General features: G+C 46.2%; 1 protein-coding gene and 1 non-coding gene across 6 annotated transcripts; one reads left to right on the top strand and one right to left on the bottom strand.

Moving 5' to 3' along the window:
- Nucleotides 1-519: 519 nt before the first annotated feature.
- LOC121593089 (2-acylglycerol O-acyltransferase 2-A-like) lies at nucleotides 520-5504 on the bottom strand. Of its 5 annotated transcripts, XM_041915157.1 has the most exons (7): nucleotides 3350-4524; nucleotides 3228-3235; nucleotides 2939-3136; nucleotides 2750-2847; nucleotides 2540-2671; nucleotides 850-1391; nucleotides 520-771 (listed from the first exon to the last, which is right to left on the bottom strand). In XM_041915157.1, exons 3-7 carry the CDS (start codon nucleotides 3068-3070, stop codon nucleotides 614-616), a joined length of 1062 nt encoding a protein of 353 aa, XP_041771091.1. In that variant the 5' UTR covers nucleotides 3071-3136; nucleotides 3228-3235; nucleotides 3350-4524; the 3' UTR covers nucleotides 520-613. The 5 variants fall into 5 exon arrangements, with proteins under 5 accessions (XP_041771091.1, XP_041771093.1, XP_041771092.1 ...); XM_041915159.1 differs by lacking the exons at nucleotides 3228-3235; nucleotides 3350-4524 and adding an exon at nucleotides 5001-5504; XM_041915158.1 differs by lacking the exons at nucleotides 3228-3235; nucleotides 3350-4524 and adding an exon at nucleotides 4537-4988.
- Trnay-gua lies at nucleotides 4349-4453 on the top strand. The gene is made up of 2 exons: nucleotides 4349-4385; nucleotides 4418-4453. It is a non-coding gene; the product is annotated as a tRNA-Tyr (tRNA).
- Nucleotides 5505-21308: the final 15804 nt, after the last annotated feature.

The following is a 21308-nucleotide window of genomic DNA, read 5'->3' as shown; positions in this document are numbered from 1 at the left end:
CACCTGTTTTATGTTTACAGTCACATGCAACTCGGATTTAATTGTACAATTGGGATGGCAAGAAAAAAAAACCATAACGAGAATACTTTTGTCCCTTATTTGTTGTTTTGTAACAATGCAAGTTTGTACAGACACCGGAAAAAGCATATTACGAACCTTCAAAATTTACCTAACTAAACACCCAAAAAAATAACGAAAAAATATGTAACTAAACACCCAGAAAAAATGTTACACAATTACACTTAAACGAGAATCTAAATGCTAAACACTTCCAATGTAGTGTGTTCTCTTACGCAGCTAGTAATTGACTCCTTTCCCGCAGAGCTGTATAACAATATCACCTGTTGGCACCGCACCGCAATGGTTGGATCTTGGGCATGAAAAGAGTTGGTTTGGATCGTTGCTTCAATTTGTTCGTTCGTTTTTTTTTTTGGTACAGTCTCAATCCTTTCGATGCGAATTATAATACAATTTCAACGGGTTGCGTAGGATATCGTGATGATAGTGTGTTTCTGTGTCTTTTGTGCATGATTTTAACCCATTCTCCCGCCGCTATACACCGAACGATTGTGTGTAAAGATGGTGGGAAATGCGGGGATCTGCATTTTACCAATTACTCCATGACAAGCTTCACATTCTTGTAGTCGGCAATGAAGCGCGATTTGTTCGTTTCGAACAGATTGTCCAGCTCGCGGCAGAACCGCTCGTGCACCTCATCCACCTGTTCCTGCGTCGGATTATCTATTTGCGTCACTTCCACCGGAGCACCGACTGAAAGTGTCCATTTAAAAAAAAGCATCATCATTAGCATTCCAGTTGTGCAGTTACACCACAGCACGCCGCACTTACCGACTGTGTTCAGTGGCTTCCGGCGCGGGATCAACCCGTAGCTGTACTGGAAGAAGCCCCGCCCGACGAAGGCGGCTGGCGCGATGCCGGTTGTGTTTTTCACAAACTCCTGGAACCGGCGCAACCGCGAGCCGGGCGGATTCGGCGGCTGATCGAACAGGTCGACCTCGCCGAACGTCATCACCGGCACGAGCGGGGTGCCCGCCTTGATCGCCAGCTTGCAGAAGCCCTTCCGCTTGCGCAGCACCAGCGTGTAGTTGTTCGGCCGGCAGTGCAGCGATTCGGCCGCACCGCCCACCACTATCACGACCGCGTTGGCCGTGTAGCCGTCGTCGTTCAGCGGGTGGTCCGGTTTGTTCGGCGCCTTCAGCAGGCTCAGGATGCTGTTCGGGTTGGCCGACACGAGGCCCCAGCTGAGCAGCAGCTCGCGGAAGAACGGTATCACAAAGTGGAAGTTGAGCGTCACCGGGCGAGACCGGATTTTGGGAAACTTGTCGTGAAAGCCGGTCGCATTGGTGGCAAAGTTGATGAAGGCGCCGAGGCTGGAAAGGGATAAGCAGGAAAAGTTTTAATCAATCGAGGTACTAAGAAGGGTTTGAAACGTTGTTCAAAACGTGAGCTTAAAAAGGCCTTCTTCAGTGGCCATGGTAACGCACGTGGTAATCCTTGAAGAGCACGTGGCATTTAAAGAGAGAAAAATGTAACCGCCGCCATTAATTTCAATGTTTTTTTAAGGAAGTGGAAGTTTTTAAGAAGTTTAAGGAAGAAGTAGAAGAAGAAAGAGGAAAGGAAGAAGAAGAAAAAGAGAAAAGGAAGAAGAAGAAGGAGAAGGAGAAAAGGAAGAAGAATAAGAAGGAGACAGAGAAAAGGAAGAAGGAGAAGTAGATAGATAAAAGGAAGAAGAAGGAGAAAGAGAAAAGGAGGAAAAATAAGAATAAGAAATACTTCTTTATGTCGCTTAGCATGAAGTGTTTTAACTGCTGTTAATTAGTAATCTAACCTAATCAAACAAGCTTATGAACCTGTGATAACAAGGCATTAAGCAATCCATAGGATTTTTCCCCACATAACCCACCCGACCGCCCACAATCCCTGCCATGTACAATTAACATTACGCTGCAACATCTTGCTGCCCGTCTGTAATCTCTGGCCGTGAGGATTAGTACCAAGGAGGCCACCAGAAACAAGCCAATCGATAAAATCACTTTTTCCCAGCTGATACGATTCGTTCGCAATTGCGCACGACGCCGTCAGCAGAAGGTTTGTTATATGTTAGGTGGTTGTTATCTTGCAATTAAAATCTCTCCAAAAAGTAGTAGTAGTAATCGTGATCACGTGTAGTAAACAAAGTTAAACTGAACGTTTTACACTTTGGACCCTTTTGGGGGGTTTTGGGGGCGACGCCGTCCTCCCTATTGTCAAAAACACTCCGAAACGATAGGCCCAGAGTTTCTATGCACGGGCTCAAAGAGCTGGTCGTATCTTATCAGCTGGTTCGATAGACGATTGCTCGCCTGCTGCTGCGTGCGTGCTCAATCATCTCCGAAAAGGCTCCAAAGAATTTGAGTAATTATTTTCGGCGCAATAAACACAGCACAGCACCTCCTGACCTCCTCCCTTGGTGGGGTGAATTGTGGCTTCCAGAATGTTTCACCGGTTGTGATGCGGATCTACGGTAGCTACTACTCACCCGAGCACGCCGTGCGGGAAGGCGGCAAACAGGTAGTTCCGGTTAGGGTCGAGATCAACCGTTTTGTGCAGCTTCGCCGGGAAGTAGCTCTGGTAGAGCTTCCACCAGAACAGCTCTCGCCACCATGTTACACTATTACAGAGAGAGAGAGAAGGAGAGAGAAAATAAGTGTGGCGTTCTTTTCTTTTGTGTGCGGATGCTGCACATTACCCCTGTCCTCGACCACCGTTCAAAGTCACTTTTCGATCGGTGTAGATGAAGTATCCGTAGATGACGCACAGCGATTTAATAAACAAGTTGCCATAGATCTGGAAGAGTAGGCAGTGGATGGAGACCGTAAGCTAGGTTAGGCACGCGGTGGCACACTTCAAACAAGCCTTCTCCTCCTATTCTACTTACCAGCAGCAGGAAGTACGATATCAGCATGCCCAGCTCGCCGAACAGTATCAGCCACATCCACAGCGCAGTGGACAGGGTTTCGATCCGCCGCCTCATCGGCACATTCAGTGGGGCCCATTCGATTTTACCCATTTTAGGTTTTGGTGAGCGCGTCTAGAACCGGTACCGGGGGGATGTTTTACCACTACGACTCGCCCTCTGTGATATGTGATTAAGCAAAACCATGTGATTAGATCGAAACTAATGACAGTTGATTGGATGCTGCAGCAACCCCGATAGCAACACTTACTAATACATCTAAAACAACAAGAAAAGAATACACTACACACTAGGGAGTTCACTGTCGAGCGCGCACTGGTCTCCCCGGGGGTTCAGCACGGGCGTAAGGTTAGAATGTGACTGCATACGCACCTCTTCGACGAGTCAGCACACGCGAGCCGCAGCAGCAGCAGTAGGCTCTGGATGTGTTACTAACAACTACACACGCTAGCAACGTTTACTCTGATCGGTGTACCCGACTGTACTGTCCCGCCTCTTCTATTCTTCCCGTGCAGTATGGCCGAAGGCTTTCGGTGGCCGTTTCGGTTTGTGTCGGCGACCGACAGACGCACACAGTTGCGTTATCAGAAGGACGGCAAAAGCACAGTGTGCGTTCCGCCGTTCGCAATTGCATGGGGAAGGGAGGAGGGAGCCGAAAATTGATAGTAGTGTGCACAGCAGGTGAACCCTCAATCGTGATAAGCTTCTCCCTTATTCCCTTTACGGTTGCAACGGAGCAATGTGGTTGTGATGACGATTACGGGGATGGGGGGGTTGTTGAGTTCGAAATGCAACTGTCGTTGGCATTCTGTAACATTTTTGGTGCTTTTTTTTGGGGGGGAGTGGACAATTATTCTGAAATAATGCAACATCATGCAATCCCGCGTCCGTTCAGGCGGTGGCCATCAAGCACCCGTCAAGTAGCCACTAGAGAGTTTGACCCCCGACAACAGCGGCCGACGGTCCGATACGATTGCAAACGAGATAAAGAGCTGATTTGATAAGAATCCAATAGGCATACAATGGTATTGTCGTAATCGCGCTTTTTTTATTATACGATTTGTTGTGCGGGTGGTAGGTGAGAAAGGGTTTAAAGCGGGTTTCTCGCTCCAAAGATAAAATGCACCGATTTTATGCATTACATAATCCTTTTTAATCTTAACATCGTAGCAATAAAAAGTAATGCCAAATAATATTCAATTTTTCTCTACAAATCAACCGTTACACCAATTTACCAAAGCATTTAGTATAGAAAAAGATATTAACTGTGATTTTAGATTGCAGAAACAATAACTCCTAATCATAACAACGACAAAAGTGATAGAAAAACACAAAGGACGCGTACGTTGATAAGCGCCTCCTCTCTCATCACCTTCGATAGCTCAGTTGGTAGAGCGGTGGACTGTAGAGGGTGAACACACACACACACGATAGAGAGAAATCCATAGGTCGCTGGTTCAAATCCGGCTCGAAGGAAGCGCTAGAAAATCTTTTTTGTTGCCTTTTTGTTCTCCCCACACCACACACTTAAAACTTGTAACATTTATTCCATAGTTCACCTTTCAAATGCAAATTTTACGCCGACTTCACATTGATTGCCTATGGCGCATTGCAGCAGTTGACGTCAAAGCGTTCGCTCTCGTTCGCACGTGCTTCTCGTGTCGTCTAGTTTTAATGGAGTTTTCTTTTTATGCGCGTTTCTTTTTGTTTGTTTGTTGCGCTACTTCAGCAAAAATGCTCAGCACCATTTGAAACCGATTTGTTTACTGTGCGCTTAACAATATCGTCGTGGGTGGGAGGGTGATGATTTTCCACTAACGTCAACACTTTCATCCGCCCAATGTTATGATGATACGAACGAATAACAAATCTTCGTCAATCTCACTTTCGAGCGCGCGCACGTTCTTAATAACCGCCCAAGAACACTGCGACGAGCGCCTTTAGTCGATAAATGATCACACACAGGGGAAGGGGTGGGCACAGTAAATTTGTATATTATTTCACCCCCTGCTGCACAGCTCACCGGTTAATCTACCCCGAGCGAGCCGACAAGTATAGCACAGTGTTTGTGCTGGCCCTTTACGCTCCGTGCGCTGAATGGGTACTGATCGCGTGTGGAGGGCTTTGTCGCGTACCGTTTTGTCGCGCAAAAACGGTGCTCTTTCTCTACTGGCGTGTGTGACGCCGCATGCGCATGCGTCTGACTATTAGAGAGAGGGAAGCAGTTGGCTCTTGGAACATGATACCTTCCGTCGGCTGTTGTTTGATAGTTTGATCAGCTCTTAGCACCAGCAGCAGCAGCCGTTATACACGATAGCTTATCTTTAGCGTTCCTTTCATCAGCACACACACACTATTCATGCACACGCACTGATAAGGGAAAGGCCCTTTTCCTGGATACGCCGGCACAAACATACCCCAAAATCTATCACCACAAACGATGTACCACTTGATGCGTTTTCCTTCCCGCAGGTTGAGATCTTATCAGCATTTATGCCGATGATGCAATTACGTTATCACTTATCAGTCATTGCTTCTTGCTGAGCAAACAACGTTCGGGTTAGCAATGAATCAACGAATACTCACTAGTACTGGTTTTGACTGTCCCTTAATCTTGAACCCAAACGGCTTCACAAAATGCCGTGCGGTATCACTTTCACTGGGGCATGATGCAAACTGAGACGATAAAAACATGCCCGCAGACCAACGTCCGCAACCCCCCAATGAATCAGCTTTTCTTTTTCCCCTTTGTACTTTCTTCTGACCACCGGCCTAACATGACTAATGATGCCGGGTCCGTTTGTCATTGTAGAACGCGATCTAACAATGACCCTTATACTGGGAGCTCGTCGCGTATAATAACTGAGTGGCCAACTTTTCTCCTGATGCGCACGCTAACAACGAATGCTTTCGATGATCATGTGCTGATCTCTCTCTCTCTCTCTCTCTCTCTTTCTCTGTGCTCATGCTATTTTCTGGGGTGCTCTACTGGGGAGGAAATCTAGTGGAAAAATACAATGACGAGAGCGATGATGTCGCGATGATAATTTTCTCGAACACAAGCGACCCTTATCCCAATTGATAGGGGAGGACGGGTCATTGTGCAGGTTATGTATGTGTAGGATTTGTCTAGTGTATGCGTCTTGTTCTTCAATTGCTACGCATAATTGGCGACGATGTACACTTATTAAGGACAATGCACCTTGATCTATCTTTGTATCTTTGTGATGAGTTTGAGTAGAGATTAGAACTATACAACAGGCGGGAGTAATCAAACAGCATTATGAGCTAGCATATGCTGTTAGCTGGCTCTAAGCTGAGGATCGTGATTAGGAAATTGCAGAGCGCATTTAATGCTTTTTCGATATATCTTTCTTCTATTGTTTAAGATGAACGTTTTAAATTACTTTTTGTATTTGAATAACAAACAACGCACACAGTGGTAGCAACTTTTTTAGCGACCAGTTATACCGTTGGCATTTTAAAAGCAAAATCAAAACTAAACATTGCATTGCATACATTTAGGCGCTTGAGCAAAATGTACCTCCGGGATGAGATTTGCTTAGTTGCACCGAAAGTTGGGTAGAACGTAGAATGAATGCGTTATCGGCAACAGATTTAAAATTGCTTTTTTAACATTGAATATTTTAACATTGAATTAAAAAAAATTAGAAAAATTAGCAAAAAGTATTTTAGAAAAATAATCGTTCTAATGAACATAGCTGAAAATATGAGGTAACATGAAACCCTTATTCTATAATTCATGTAAACCTTACATTAGAATACAAACAAACATGAAACATTAGACACTAACACCTTACTTATACACACCTTGTTCCAAGACTTTCAAACACATCGAAAGGTGTTCATTCCACTGGCGGTGTGTTCATGCACGCTTGCCGGCTTTGCGTGATTTGTTTTGATGCCGTCTTTCGCGGCTGTAATGATCCCTCCTCCAACGATCAACCTCCCCACTGTCACCATCTCTTCGACTCTCCCTTCTTCGTACAGATCCATTACAACGTACCAACACATGTAAACAAATCGCATCGCATGCAAAACAGCATGATTTGATAGGCATTTAATAAATTGCGGAAGAATTCAGTAAAAATGAGGCTTACTGTAAGAAAAAGAATATCTCTTAAAATAACCATCATGACGAAATACAAATCCCGGACGTAAGGAAATGTCAACTATAAATACTACAAACCTTCTCTACGATCGTTAAAGTTGCCATTTGGAAGTTATTCTTCTTGTAATCCAGCTATCCTGCACGCAAACGCAATAAAGATAATTAGAACTGATTCCATTCTCCACCCCCTCTGGTTGTAATAAAATAATAGTAATTAGCAGTAAATGGTCGTGTAATGTACATAAAAAGAAGAAGCAGAAAAAAAGAAGAAATCAAACGCACTCTTCTACTGTTGACATTCTCAAGTCAGCGGCCAGACTTGCCCAAATGCGATATTGATTAAGTCGTGCAGTGACAGTAATAACAATTTACCTCTGCTCTGCCACTCCACCAGCACGCTGCATGATCCACCGCGTAAGGTTAATTTCCTTCCCAACCCTTTCAGACCCCTCCAAGGGTTATGCTAACGCGCGGAAAAGGTTACGGACAGAGAGCAGCACGCGGACGGGATCGGCGCGTGATTGGCGCGTACACATCTCGTTTCGATTAGTGGAAGCAGCGATGTGGATGTAATTAAACAAAGTCCGGGTCCGTGCGGAAGCAGTGAAGGAACTGGCCAACTGAAAATAGTAAGAAAACCGGTTGCGACGGTATGGTGTAATTAGATGTGCTGTATTTGAGCATTTTTTTTAAGAAGATCAAAATATGAAAATCTATTTGAAAACGAACTGCACACAGTATTCGCTGTTTGTAAAGAAATCAGAACGACAAATAATTGACATTAGAGAAGGATGTATTGGCTGCCCACGCTTCGCTGCTCTAGAATGTGCGTCCCAATGTCTGGCTCGAAACGTTTGCGACAGTCTGCGCTGAAGGTGTTGGCGGCGATGCGCATGATCGCTTTACGAACCCCTGCCAAAAGTATTCGTATTCTGCCTTTGCACACCCGCACACAGCAGTGTCTGTCTTTCTGCTGAGCTAATATTGATAAATGACAGTGAATATGAATGTGAAAATGTCACCCATTCTGTTTCGCAGCGTGCGATTTCTGCCATTTCTGTTGCGCCACCGAGCGAACGCGATCGAGTGACACAGCGCTACGCAAGGGGTTACTACTGCAAACAGGGGAAATATTTGGTGCATGCTATCATAAAGGCAAGAGCGCAAGCATCCTCTTCTAAACCTGCCCAGGCTGGGCAATGTTTTCCGAATGGTTTGAAAAATATTGGACCTCAACCGCTCCCCACACCCGGGATGTCATCGGATGCGAAATTTGAATAATCAAATTCTTCGCTTCGAATAGCACCAAATTAGCTAGCCAAACATGATTATGGATGGAAAGAGCAGCCACCGCCAAACAGCCGTGAAAACGCCGTATCTCTAATGGATCGTGCAAATTCTGCGACCTCCCGTACCAATCGTTCACACTTCCTGGTGGGTTTGGCTGTGAGCGAGTTGAAGAATACGCGCAGTATCTGTTTTTGGAAGCAGTTGTTGTTGTGATTTTGAGAAGAAGGCAGACTGCCTGCACAACCTTCGACCTCGTGTCGTTCGGTGCAGGCATAAGTGACAAACCGACATTACCGATACGGGTGCGTCTAGTGTCGGTGCAGTGATTGAAAAGTGGCGGTAAGTGAATACAAGATTTGATGTAGATTTTATGCTTCAAATCCGGTTTAAACCACACCCCGGACAGCGTCGGAACTTCTCAAATCATTGGTTCATTGGTCAGCCTTCACATTTTCTTCTCATTTTTATTCTGCACTCCCTCTAGCAATGCTAACAACATCATCCACTTCACGGTAACCTCACGATCACTTCTCCGAAGCACCTGATGCTACCACAAACATAAAACCTACATCTGATTGCACTAGGTCCGGGAACTGCGAGAACATCTCCCCCGCTCGGACATTCAATGGAAGTCTATTTTTGGGAATTCTAAGGGATTCCCCAGTCCTCTGAGACATCTCCAACGCGCGTATGGCGGATCTACCAGTGTCGGACAATGTGGTATCGTTGCCTCACGCTTCTCGCCTTACCATTCTTAGAAGCTTCATTGCTTCATTATCTCACAACGCGGTGCCGAATGCTGCAAAGCAAGACACAGGTACACGCTCATTCATCCTCACGTTAGTGGCGGTTCGTGTCATACTCCCCCCGGCCCGGGGTGTATCGAATATCACCTCCACCACCTCGACGTATGATGCAATTTGTTTAATTAATCAACTTTACGGTGTGTGCTGGGGCGACTGCCGTAGGTTCATACAACGGACAAGCTCACCAGTTCCGTGTGATCGCGGGGACCGACGACGTTGATCTTCATCATCGTCGAGTGCTGGGAGAGACGGCTCACGGCTGATTGATCGACCGACTGATCTTTGACGTCGCACCACAAGACCACATGACACGGATGTGTGTGTGTGTGGTAAAGGATCTTGATCTGGCGTGTCCTAACCAGAATTAAAGGGGTCAAGTTGAAGAGGTCACACCACATCATGTGCTGGGATGGGTTTACCCATGGTCCCCAAAACGTGTCAGGTGCTACGCTGGAACACGCTAGAAATAAAGAATTTGATATTTTTAGATGAGACATGACGAGGATATCACAAGGAGATGATTATCTCCGGAAGATATTTCATATTGAACACATTTATTTTTGCACAGAATTCCTTTTGTGTTTGAGCGGCAACTTCAAGCGGCAGGGTAAAGTATGTTCGTTATTGCTCATTTTTGGATCCCTTCCGTAGGTGTAGATGGGCATTTGGCAAACATTAGCATTGTCGTCGGCTGGGGGTTTTACTGGCAAACCTAATTCAATGCTGTCCTTCACCTTTTACCAAGCACATAATACATATTCAATTGTCATACCATTGCCTACCAGCAATTGTTCACACACACACAATTATTAGATTCCAACAAAGCGCAGAAGGTAATCATTGTTCAAAAGGATTGCCCAGTGACGAGATCGTTGAATTGGCTATTAGAGTGATCATTTGTACTGGTGTAGAGCACTTCGGGTTGGACAGGAAAGGAGATCGTTCTTAGTGATGATGTTAGATACTCAATTTCGCAAAAGGAATAAGGTTGTTAAGAACAATGACCATAAGGATGACATTTTCCTTTACCTCAAGTTCAAGACATACCCGTCATACCCCATACTGTGCGCAATTGGTTCCATTGGTGCTTTCAACCAAATGTCGTATGATTGCGCTTATTGCACATCCAAAACAGTGGCCCACCATCAATGGCTGATTGACTCAAGATCTGTAAGGTGTTGTTTTGTGCTGGGGATACATTTAATAAGTCTTTCGGTTGCCTTAAGGGGGATGAAGGTGATGACAATGCATGCCACCTCTTTTCGGATGATGAATTCCACGAGAGGGTGGCTATTGCACACCAATTTACTAAGGTGACCCATTGACATTTGACGATTCCAATGCGCACACAAACACCTGGCTCAACAATCTGTCATATTGAATTGTCAACGAAATTTTGTGCGTCGCTTCCAAACTCACCATCGCGTGTCCCGTTTTCCCTTCCCGTCTCTAGCTCGAGCGATTTAGTTAAACGATTCAGTAGCGCGCATGTGTGCGCTTGAAACAACAAACCATGCAGGCTGTATAACCTCCAAATCGGAGGAGTAGCTTACCCGCTCATAAGCCACACAAACAAACATTTAGGTAATCAAACGCACTGTGTACACACAGAGCCCACCGAAACGATATTTTCGACGAGGGTTTGTGGTTTGATCGCTATCGTGCGAAGTCTTTACCCGTTCGGCCAATGATTACGATCGAACGTCGATCGATCGTCATCTAACCCGGCCAGGGTGTCCTTCGCCCGAAATTACTCATTAAAAGCGCTGGTCAGGCTGCAAATCGGCAGCTTAATGCCGCCGTTGACCTCTGAACTGAGCAATGCGGACCCCGTAAACGGTGGTGTGTGCTCATCTGGGCTGGGAAGCTGCAATAAAATCGCAATCAAACAAGCTGAACACGATACGGCGGTGGTGAATCATTAGAGTGACGCGGGGTTTGGTACCGCCGCACGGGGAAGGAAGGTATCGATCGATTTCATTTCCGGCGATCTTGTCCGGTAAAACCCTGAGGTAGCTACGGAAGATGGTCTAAAAATATCTCACACTAATTTGTGCAATCGATCGCTAGGTTCTGAGTCGATTAGGTTTAATTCTGCAACAATTTGATGCTAAAGATTGTATCTGATCAATTAAGACAATGCTTACTTAATCCTACTTTATAGCTAATTTCAATCATTAAGATAAGGTGTAGCTTTATGACTCAGAAGCTACTACCGAACTGGACGCCTAATAAAATGTATACAAAGACAGATGACAAATAGCCCACCATCAAACAAAACGACGACACTTTATGAGATAAAACAAAGCGTTAATTAAATATTACTCTCCATCAACGAGCCAATCTGCCGTCATGGCAGACCGTCCGATTGTTTATAATCCAACAAACCACCACCACCAGCCCCATGGATCGTTTAGTGTGATGGATTTACGAGCTTGCGGCCGACCGTGGGGATGGGTCCCATCCATTTTTGACAGCTAATGATAGCACATTTGGGGCGCATTTCATTGGCCATATTTCACCGGTACAGTGGCGAGAGGCTCCTCTCATCGGCCACGATCGACGTTGGGGGGTATTGTGGATCAATCGGTGATCGATACGATTGATGGATGTGAAACCAATTATGGGCTGAGAGGATTAAACGGAAGCTCCAGCCAGCGTCGGGCGCTTTAGCGGAGTTGAGGAAGATGATTGGTGTACCGTTTTGATTGATCGTAGCAAAGTGGAACCGTTTATTGGGTACGATTAAACAGTTTAACATCTACCGTACTTACAGCTGAATGGATAAGTACACGCAGTAGTTTCAAAGTTTTACCCGAGAAGCTAGCCATATTCACCACCGTCAATTTATTATTCAACGCTCGGTGAAGAAATCAAGACATTAATAAAAGATACGCATCCAAACTATCCAAATATTTTAATCTGTCAAACAACGCACCGAAGCTGGGCGGAGCCGGGGACTTTTAATCCGATCGCTTCATTCGGCCGTTTGGGCATTCCCAAAAGGGCGTCGTCGTCGGCGGTGGTGCCTGCCGTTGGCCTTTTCCAATCGATCGGTGAGTTGTTTGGAAACCGGCCACCTTCAAATGCCTTCAAATCCCTTTTTGCTGTAACCCAAGGAGGAAGGAGGTCGTGGCGAACATCATTGACACCAATCCGAGGCTGGACTCAGCCACCCCCCCCCCCACCCCCGAACCCGTGGCAGAACACTATCTCGACCGACGATGACGACCACGACGACGATGCATAATAATTATAGATTCCCTTTCATTAGCCAACAGGCAGGGTGACCCCCGAAGGGACCCTCCGACGGGTTGGTTCCATCAGACGGAAGAAGACCTTCGCCTACGAACCGGTTCTCCGGTCCGGTAAGGTGCTCCCTGCTGATTCCCTCGGCATCGAAAAGGGGGGAGTAGTCAACATGGAGCTCTGTTTGGTTAGTTTTTCGATGTGCCTTAGGTTAGGGTCTGCTATTATTGTTTAACAACGAATCACTTAAACGCCACCGAACCATGGTAGAATATGAACAATATTTCCACGTCTCTCTCTCTCTCTCTCTCTCTCTCTCTCTCTCTCTCTCTCTCTCTCTGAGGTATGGTACATGAGGTATACAAATTTGGATTTCTAATTTGAGTCTCATAATCCTTTAAGCTCGAGTAATCCATCATCGGTGGCCAGACGAGGTTAACCAAATGTGTGAGAATTTGAGGCTTTGATTTTACTTAAATCTTACTTCAAAGGTCGTTTATAATGAGCTACCTCCAGAAATCTACTAATTATAATAAATCTATTGTAATCGGAGACAAACAATCTCCCAAAAATCCTTAAATAGATGTCATTGTCAGACTATTTCATCTAATGGCACTTTTCGCTTCGAATTCTGCCAAATGAATAACTTCAAAATGACACCTTTTCACGCAAATCTTTGCAAATCCACCCACGAAATGGACGCAAATCCCGCGAAAGCTGTGAATTGACTGTATACATTTGGATAACGGATTAGCGAACGGATTTCGTCGCAGTGCTTCCCCGCACTTAGGAGCTACAAAGGCTGACAGTTACATATTTGCGCCGGCTTTGTGGTTGGTCGTCAGAAAAGGTCACACGGTTCACTGACAGCAGGTGGAAACTGCGTGTTACTTGTTTTTGACTTCATCCGAATGTTCTGCAGATCTGTGAAGATAATGTATCTTCTTTTGATGAGGTTCTGCATGAAGAAGTATCATAAAAATTGCTACGCTGATTGTACGGATAAAAAGTCGTTGGACAAATGACCAACAACAAACGGTCATTACCGACCGCGCAAATGGCAAATGTGAAGTAAATTTAAATGTAAAACTACGGAGTGTTTATTATGTTACGTACTTAAATGTCTTTAAATAACCCTCTTTAACAGCCAGATGTTGGTTCGAAATGAAGTTCTAACTTTTTTCAAACGCCTGTACCGATTCTACCATTATTATTCTTTCCCTATCTCTAGATCTACTTCTCTTGCGCGCCACAAACGTCTCGTAAGACACCGTGTCCCGCTGATCGCAATCAAAGCCGTTCTGCGTTCACGAAGATGATGCTTTCAAGATTAGAGACGATCGGCTGGAACCATACCTAGCACCCACAACCGGTACCGTGCACTAATCTACACTCGTTCGCATGACGATTAATCGTGCATCTGACATTTTGACTGCAATTGTACTGCTGTGAGTTCCAAAGCGATCTCTGTTAGCCTTTCCACAGGTAGCCTTAAAGTCAGTGGGCTGGTGCACAGAATTCCTGTAATAACACCCATATCCGGCCAGTTCCGATGCTTCGCAATTGAAGCATACTTACCCAGAATGACCGATTTGCGGTGACTTTATCATTGAGAATGCATCACGCTTCCGGTACACTCGATCGGCGACGACCCACCTTAATCGACCTTTTGTGAATACGAGCGATTGGATGCTGCTACTAACCTGATTTCGCGTTTGCGATCGCGTATGCGCGAATCCATGCGCAATGACCTCCAAAAACTAAACACGCACTCCCTTTCACTAGACGGAACATCCTCTGCGGAGAGCGCCCGGTTGGCACGAATAGAAGAAGATCGCACCGGTAACGAGCATTGATTAATTTCCCACCCACCGATTCCGAAACCAGTCCGTGATCGCCCTACTGAGGCTGATCTGATCTTGAACTTTTTGCAAGTGCTGCAAAACGTTCCATCACCAGTTCAGAGGCGATGCATCGTCAAAGCGAATCACACGAGCCGAAAGAAGAAAAGCAAACCGCGGGAACGCTGCCTTCGATGCGTTTTTCTGAAGAAGATGAATGTGACAACGCACATAATGTCACCCCATGTGGTAGTGTGTTGCGATTCTTGATTGTGCTAATAAAAGCACACAAAAAACCACACGCAACACGAGTAACTTCACTGCTGATGGTCCAAAGAGCTGAAGCCTTCATTTCACGCAAATTAAAATGAAATCATCGCGATGAGAGGAAAATGATCAATTCGCGAAGGACGGGTTTTTTGTTGGGTCGGCGGCTGGTGAAGATGATTCAATTTTGTACTCATGGGAGATCGTTACGCTAGAGAACAGCTTGTGAGAACCAAACTAGACTGACAGCTTATGAAATGTCAGTAAGAAAAGATAATGCTGAATCTAGGCCAACGCCGCACAGTTTGATGTTCGACAGCATCAAAACGATCTTCAACCATTGCGCTCCCCGATGAACGATTAAACTAAATGTCCGATCCGAATATTCTAAATGTCATCCTAAATTCCAACCATTACAGCCATTAACAAAAGTGTGTGTACACCTGCCGATATCCAAAAAGGTGCACCCGTCCGGAGACTTGTTTCCCAACGATGACTCACCGGTGACGGGTGCGCAGCAGTAGCGTCATCGAACAGAGCATTGCAAATCCGCCCGGTGCATCATGCTAAAAAGCCTCCAAAGATTGCCAGCAATCGTAATAAATATAATGCCCTCGATGCCCTCGTTTCGACGGCCATAACTACACAGTCCAGTGTCAGGCCGGAGCCATCCGGAGGCCGCCAGCATGCAGCGCATCCGCCTGTTGTTACACCCATCCACGCGTCCGGTCGGAGGAGATCTACACTCCGTGTGTGGGTGGTTCGGTGCCAAGTAGCACTCTGGGTGGGGGTGAACCTACCAACCCAATCGATGCATCGGACATGCTCGACAAACCAATAGGTCGTTTCAAACCTCATAAGATACGCCATAATGGCGTGCTAATTGAACGCGAATGGCGCCCATACAGAACATTGGAACAAGTGTGGACTGCACCAGACCAGTACCGAATCCAAGCACCAGGGAGGTGGTTTGTGTGAGAACTGGTGCTGAAGGTTATCCAGGTTGATGCATCTGCTAGAAATCTACTGATTTTACGAGACAGTTGGAACAGTTCACGATCGTGTTGCTTTGAATAATTTATTACCCTTTGCTTCCCAAAACATCTTTGTTTTGGAGTTTTTTTAACGAAATTAGCGTAAAAGGGTTTGTGGAACATAACAGTGAATATGCTTAATCACGGTCCCTTTTAGTTAATGACATACCCAAAAGGGACGTCCATAACGCCACATAGTTACCACCCAAAGCTTTACACCTCACAAAGGCAGTCATTACTTAATCAAAGGTAATTATGTTGGTACTGTGAAGGGTTTTTGAATTAGTCGTCCATTACCCAGTACGGTACTACCGGAGACATAACGTCGTAAGAATCACACCATCATCACCACCGTCAATGTCATCTAGCGGAGGGCTATAAACATGCTCTGGTACCACGCAACTCTGCAGGCTCGTAGTGATCAACATACATCTTGAGCTGATGCTAATGCTTACCTCCGCCCAGCCCAGGTAATTAGGCGTGACCTTCGGGCGTGAGAACGTACGTGGGTGACGCTAAATCACTCCCAAACTCCCCGTGTCCATTCGGAAGCGGAAGTGTGTCTGTTGTTACTTGTCCCTTTTGTCGTGCGATCGTTTGCGTCTCAGTAGGTTAGTAGGAGTTAACCTGCCAAAAAACGCTCTCCCCACACGGACACCTCTCGATTATGCTCTTTCATGACCGTACAAACAGAAAACAAACAGGCGACTTTTGGGAAGGAAAAGAGGCAAAGGTAGTTTTTAGCACCTATATGCTTTTTGTGGGATGCTGGTTAGGTGGGATGTACTCCCGGTCACCACAAATGGCACTAAACAGCGCTAAACTCATCATTACCGCATACGGAAAGTGAAGTTTTGCCGTGTAGCGCGGCATTTGTGTCGTCAACATTGACAGTGGCTGCGACAACGATCGCGCACAGATATTATGTCACTTTCTGTCAACAAAACGCGAGAGAGCGATCTTGGCGTACGCGCGCGCGCGCGTGCTGTATCGTTTACGTACGTGATGCAAGAGCAGCAGCGTCCACGTGGCAGCAGGGCGGAGATGTCGAACGTATCTAACGATAGCTCTCAGATGACACCGTGTTCCCGATAAGCAAACGCATCGAATGGAGCACGACCAGTTAGAAATGGGTGCTTTTTCGTTTTACATAACGAGCACGAGCGAGTTTTGTTTCGGAGTTCGGTTCAGGTACACAGGTGGATTAAACGTTGAACCGTTGGTATGTTTGATCCCAATCAGGGGGTTATTAGTATGATGAAGCATGTGCATAACATAAAGAGCAAAGAAAACCAATGCCTTGTCACTGGCACACTAAAGGTTTGTACACGCAAATGAACACTAACGACCTAATTATGTGACATCTCGTACTTCATGTCATGTTTTGATGCTTTAGAATCTTCCACCTTCAAGGTATCGCCGGTAAATTATACATTTTTGGCACAAACTAGCGTCTCGGATGACCTACAAGAAGATTACACCACACCACAGTCACACACACAGTACGTGTCGCATCCGTCCAAAGCAATCTTGGCACAGAAAAGCTCTTCAGCTCTCGATCAGAGTTTGTGCAAAAAAGCGTGAGATTTGTACCCAAAAGTTGTTCCGCGGATATCTTCCCACTCTCGTTCACGTGCCTCCCCCACTGGCGCAGAGGAGAGCCTGCGAAAGCAAAAGTACAACCGCACGCCACGGGGCTGTGATTCGTGATGCATCATCTTCATCATTCGTATGCATCCCTAATTGTGCCTCGCTTCGCGCGGTGTTTCGAGTAGACAAATTTTGCGCCCAGAAAACCGTGCCGCGCGTAGGGTGACGAATTGGCGCACGTACGACAACTTAACTGGTGACACGCGGGACCGCAAAAAGGTGCCCAGAGGTCACTTACGGCTGTGGGGGTTGTGCACGGTTTGCGTGTGCTGTATGCGTTATGCAGGTCAGAGGTGCAACTGCGTCGGCAGCAAAGTGGACGCTTTCGGAGGAAAGGGTGACGAAAGCATTAAGAGTAAAAGGGTGAGAACTCATGCATCTGTACACATCCACGTTTACGATTGCACTTTTGCAATTAAAAGCGAGCTACTTGAGCATGATAGCGTAAACTATTCATCGCGAGCTACAAATTGGCTCTCATAAAACGCGCGTATAAAGTTTACGAGCTTGCTATAAAACTTAGCCCCTCTTAGCGCGTGTAAAGCACCCCAGCGTTCGATTACACTTGAATTATGGATGGAAGAATTTGGTGTATCTTCAGACATCAGGATGCGCCGCTCGTCGAGATGTTCCTTATTCGGTTTGGGCCACACGCACGCACCAACAAACATCGATGACCTTCCTAAGATGGATGCCCCGTAAAGGTGCGTGATGTACTTGACTTTTCGACGCCACTTCACTGTCAGTCACAAGCAGATCGAAATATTCTCACCAAATCTTACGGATCGTCCAAAAATTCGCATCGAGGTAACATTGTAGGAGCAGGCCCTCTGTATTGAACCCAATGTATTGAAGAGTAGGCAGACTTGTCGGCTTATCCTAAAGCACTCAAATCATGCAAATGAACTTCTCTTAGAGCTTCCAAATGCTTGGAGCAGGAAGTATGGTTGATTCTGAGATCTGCAGTCGTTATTCTCAAGTATTGATCGTAATCTGCAAATTTGTGAACTCCACTGCCATAATGGAAATCCCAAAACATGTTTCAAAAAAAGCTTTAAAAAAGTCAATCAGGTAAGAAGTACAGAAGTAGAAGTAATCTTAATCAACCACATACGACTTGACGTTTCCTACTTCTCAGGAAAAATACTTCCATTGCATGATTCCTAATCGTTAAACGAACTGGCGTAGATGCCTTTGCTCCCGGATTGGCGAATCCGACACCATCTCGTCGGTCGTGCAATTGCTTCTCGTTCTCGTGCTACAAGTCTTCGTTGACCTCCTAGTCCACCGACAAGCCCTTCTCGCGCAAAACCTACTTAAACCCAACCCATCGCAGTATGCTCGCGGCTCATAATAGCATCGCACGCGCATTGGTCCGCAAATATTTGCTTTTATCGTGCCGCACACGCTCACTTGCCTGCTGCTGCTGTTGCTGCTGCTGGTGGTGGTGGTGTGAATCTTCCTCACCCGGTGCGCATAACTTCTCACAATACACTGCCCGCAGAGGCAGCGATTTTACATAACCGTCGGCCAGTGTTGTGACCAGTGTGTCTAGACAACATTGTCGTGATCTTTTTTTTTACGATCGACCGTTTGAGGGAACAGTACTGGGCTTTGAAGCTTGGTAGAGGGCATTTCCAATGCACCCACTACACCGAACACTAGACTTCGCTTCGCAAACCTCAGATGGAGGGAGCAACAAATGTTACGCCAATCATTGACCGCTGATCATGAGACTCGATCGTCTCCCTTTATGCTCATCAGCAACCATCAGCGCTAAGGCATCGAGATAACCCCATCGCATCGGTGGCATTGGTCCATGAAACGATGAGCGAGTTAGCGCCAATCGAGGCACAGCCCGTGTGGCACCTTTTGCCCGGTGGATAGCTACCCCAGTGGACACTGCTCATCCACAGGCTCTACCCCACATTACAAATTGCAGCGCGTTCCGCCGATGCCGAGACAAACCTGATGCAAGGGCTTACGGGGGCTACTAAAGGACGGTAAAGGTTCTGGCCTTCCTGGTCGTCTAATAGGTACTAGGCCGTGACCTACTGCATTGGCACGCGGCTGATGCTACCACGGGAAACGGCAAATGAATTCATTTTAGCTTTCTACTCTCAGTGAAATCAATTATCCTGCGCTGTTGCTTTTGTCACTGCTCATCCCCAGAATTACCATTACGATCAACGTGTTTATGAGGTTGTCTTTATAACTACAAGCCAAGAAATTAAAACCTAAAACGTGCTGCAGAATCATCCTACGCTTATTTCTTCTACTGTGCTGTGGTACGATCAGCGCTTTCGTCGTGAAGATAACATCCCACAAGCTTGTTATTCGTGCATAATATATTCCCACCACAGCTCCACATGATCAGACTCCAATTCTAACGAAAAAGAACGGAATGGTACCCGCTTCCCGTGCTGTGGCATGTTACACAGCTCCTCAAGGTCATGCGGCAAATTTGAAAACAGAGCGAAACGAACGCTTTTTCCATCTTTTGGACCACTCGCCGATGAATTTGGTCTACCCGGTCGATATCTCGTTCGAACTGGTTTGCTATTAGTGTTTACCAGTGTTGCTTTCCTTTTTCGCATACACGGGGAGATAGGGTTTGTGTGGATGGGAAACAAGTTGCTGAAGAAAGATGCGACCGAGCATCCCCAAGGTCGGGCCGGAATGGACTCCACAGCTTCTCCAAACTTCGCGCAATTTCGCTGAGTTAGCCATTTGCATACCGTTTGAAAGCGATGCCGGTTTCCGAATGTTGCACCCGGGGGCGAGTGGACTCCGAAGTGGGTGGGTGGGATTTTATGACGAGTTTTAGTGTTCGCTAAGCAAAACAACAAACCAGCGATAAACTGGCAAAAACACATCCAATAGCATGAATACACCTGTTTGTTGTCGAAATCTACTCCGTAAATGAATTAATGAAGCAAAGAGTTTGGAAATGCAACAGATCCTTTTTTGGGGGAAGCTGGTGCCACAATGCCACTAATGAGCAATTGGATGGAAACTGGTTCTGCAGTTTCAGGGAGGAGCCAAAAACGGAAAGCGTTTGTTAGTGGCTGATAACAGCGAGTCTATGGGGAATTGTTCAATTCATTGTGAAAACGCCGCCCATTTGCATTTTTAGACAAATTTTCCACCATACCATGTTGGGAGTTGCTCTGAAAGTTCAAATTCAAATAAATCCATATCATTTTTTCAATTTTGTGATGTGTTGCAAAACTCATTCCAACCCAGCAAACCAGCGCATACAATTATTGCACATGGTTACCCAAATTCTATGCTGATTCAACAAACAACAAAAAACTCCTCCGCCACAGAACACAATCTGACCACATTTCCAAACAATGGCCACACCGGTTTCACACTTCATATGCGTTAGCAATCCATCCTCCCGAAAACATTCTTCACCCTCCGACAGAGCAAAGGCTGGACGCGGAAAAGTGTACCCCACACACGCAGCCCATACCGATGCAAATACGGCGGCCTAACGGTGCCAAGAGATGGCGAAATTGCGCCCACTGCGTGCCCCATTAATCTTCATGCGTACCGGCGCACATGAAGCCATCGGCGTCCGGTATGCACGGGTCAGGTATCATTTTTTATACCTCCCATTGGCGCGGGGGCTCGGCCGGCCTGCAAAACATTGTTTTGTGATGCGAACATAAAACGATCTGCTTCGATCGGTATCTTGCCATCGTTTCGGATTTGAAGCGGCGTGCGTTAATGGGTACGCTTTTGCTCAAATTTTAACACGTGGCTGGGAGGAAGGGCAAGGGTCTAATAGCAACAACAACAAAAAAACTGATGCTCGACAAGGTCACTAGCACGTCGGGCCGAGGGCAGTGACGAGTGATGATCGCGCGCGCGCGCGCGCCCCTGTGAGTTTATGGTTCTCGGGGTTTTTTTATTCCTCCTTCTTTTTCCCTTAATCTATTAGTTGCACGCAACCAACGTTCAACCATAAACAGTCCATGCGCCTTAGAGGGCTTATTGAGCAGCAGCAGCGACCGGGCTTGCAGCAGCGTTCAATCTCGTTTAGCGACCATGTTG

The sequence above is a fragment of the Anopheles merus genome, chromosome 2L (genome assembly GCF_017562075.2).
Source record: "Anopheles merus strain MAF chromosome 2L, AmerM5.1, whole genome shotgun sequence".
Taxonomy (NCBI): domain Eukaryota; kingdom Metazoa; phylum Arthropoda; class Insecta; order Diptera; family Culicidae; genus Anopheles; species Anopheles merus.
The sequence above is the reverse complement of the archived record's forward strand: the minus strand, read 5'-3'. Positions and strand labels throughout refer to the sequence as shown.

Excerpts from the sequence above, each read along its gene's own strand:
- LOC121593089 (XM_041915159.1), bottom strand. The coding sequence starts at position 3,070 with ATGGGTAAAATCGAATGGGCCCCACTGAATGTGCCGATGAGGCGGCGG. Across the intron at positions 2,848-2,938 it reads TATCGTACTTCCTGCTGCTG|ATCTATGGCAACTTGTTTAT; the intron begins GTAAGTAGAATA and ends CTACTCTTCCAG. Across the intron at positions 2,672-2,749 it reads AACGGTGGTCGAGGACAGGG|TGTAACATGGTGGCGAGAGC; the intron begins GTAATGTGCAGC and ends TCTCTGTAATAG.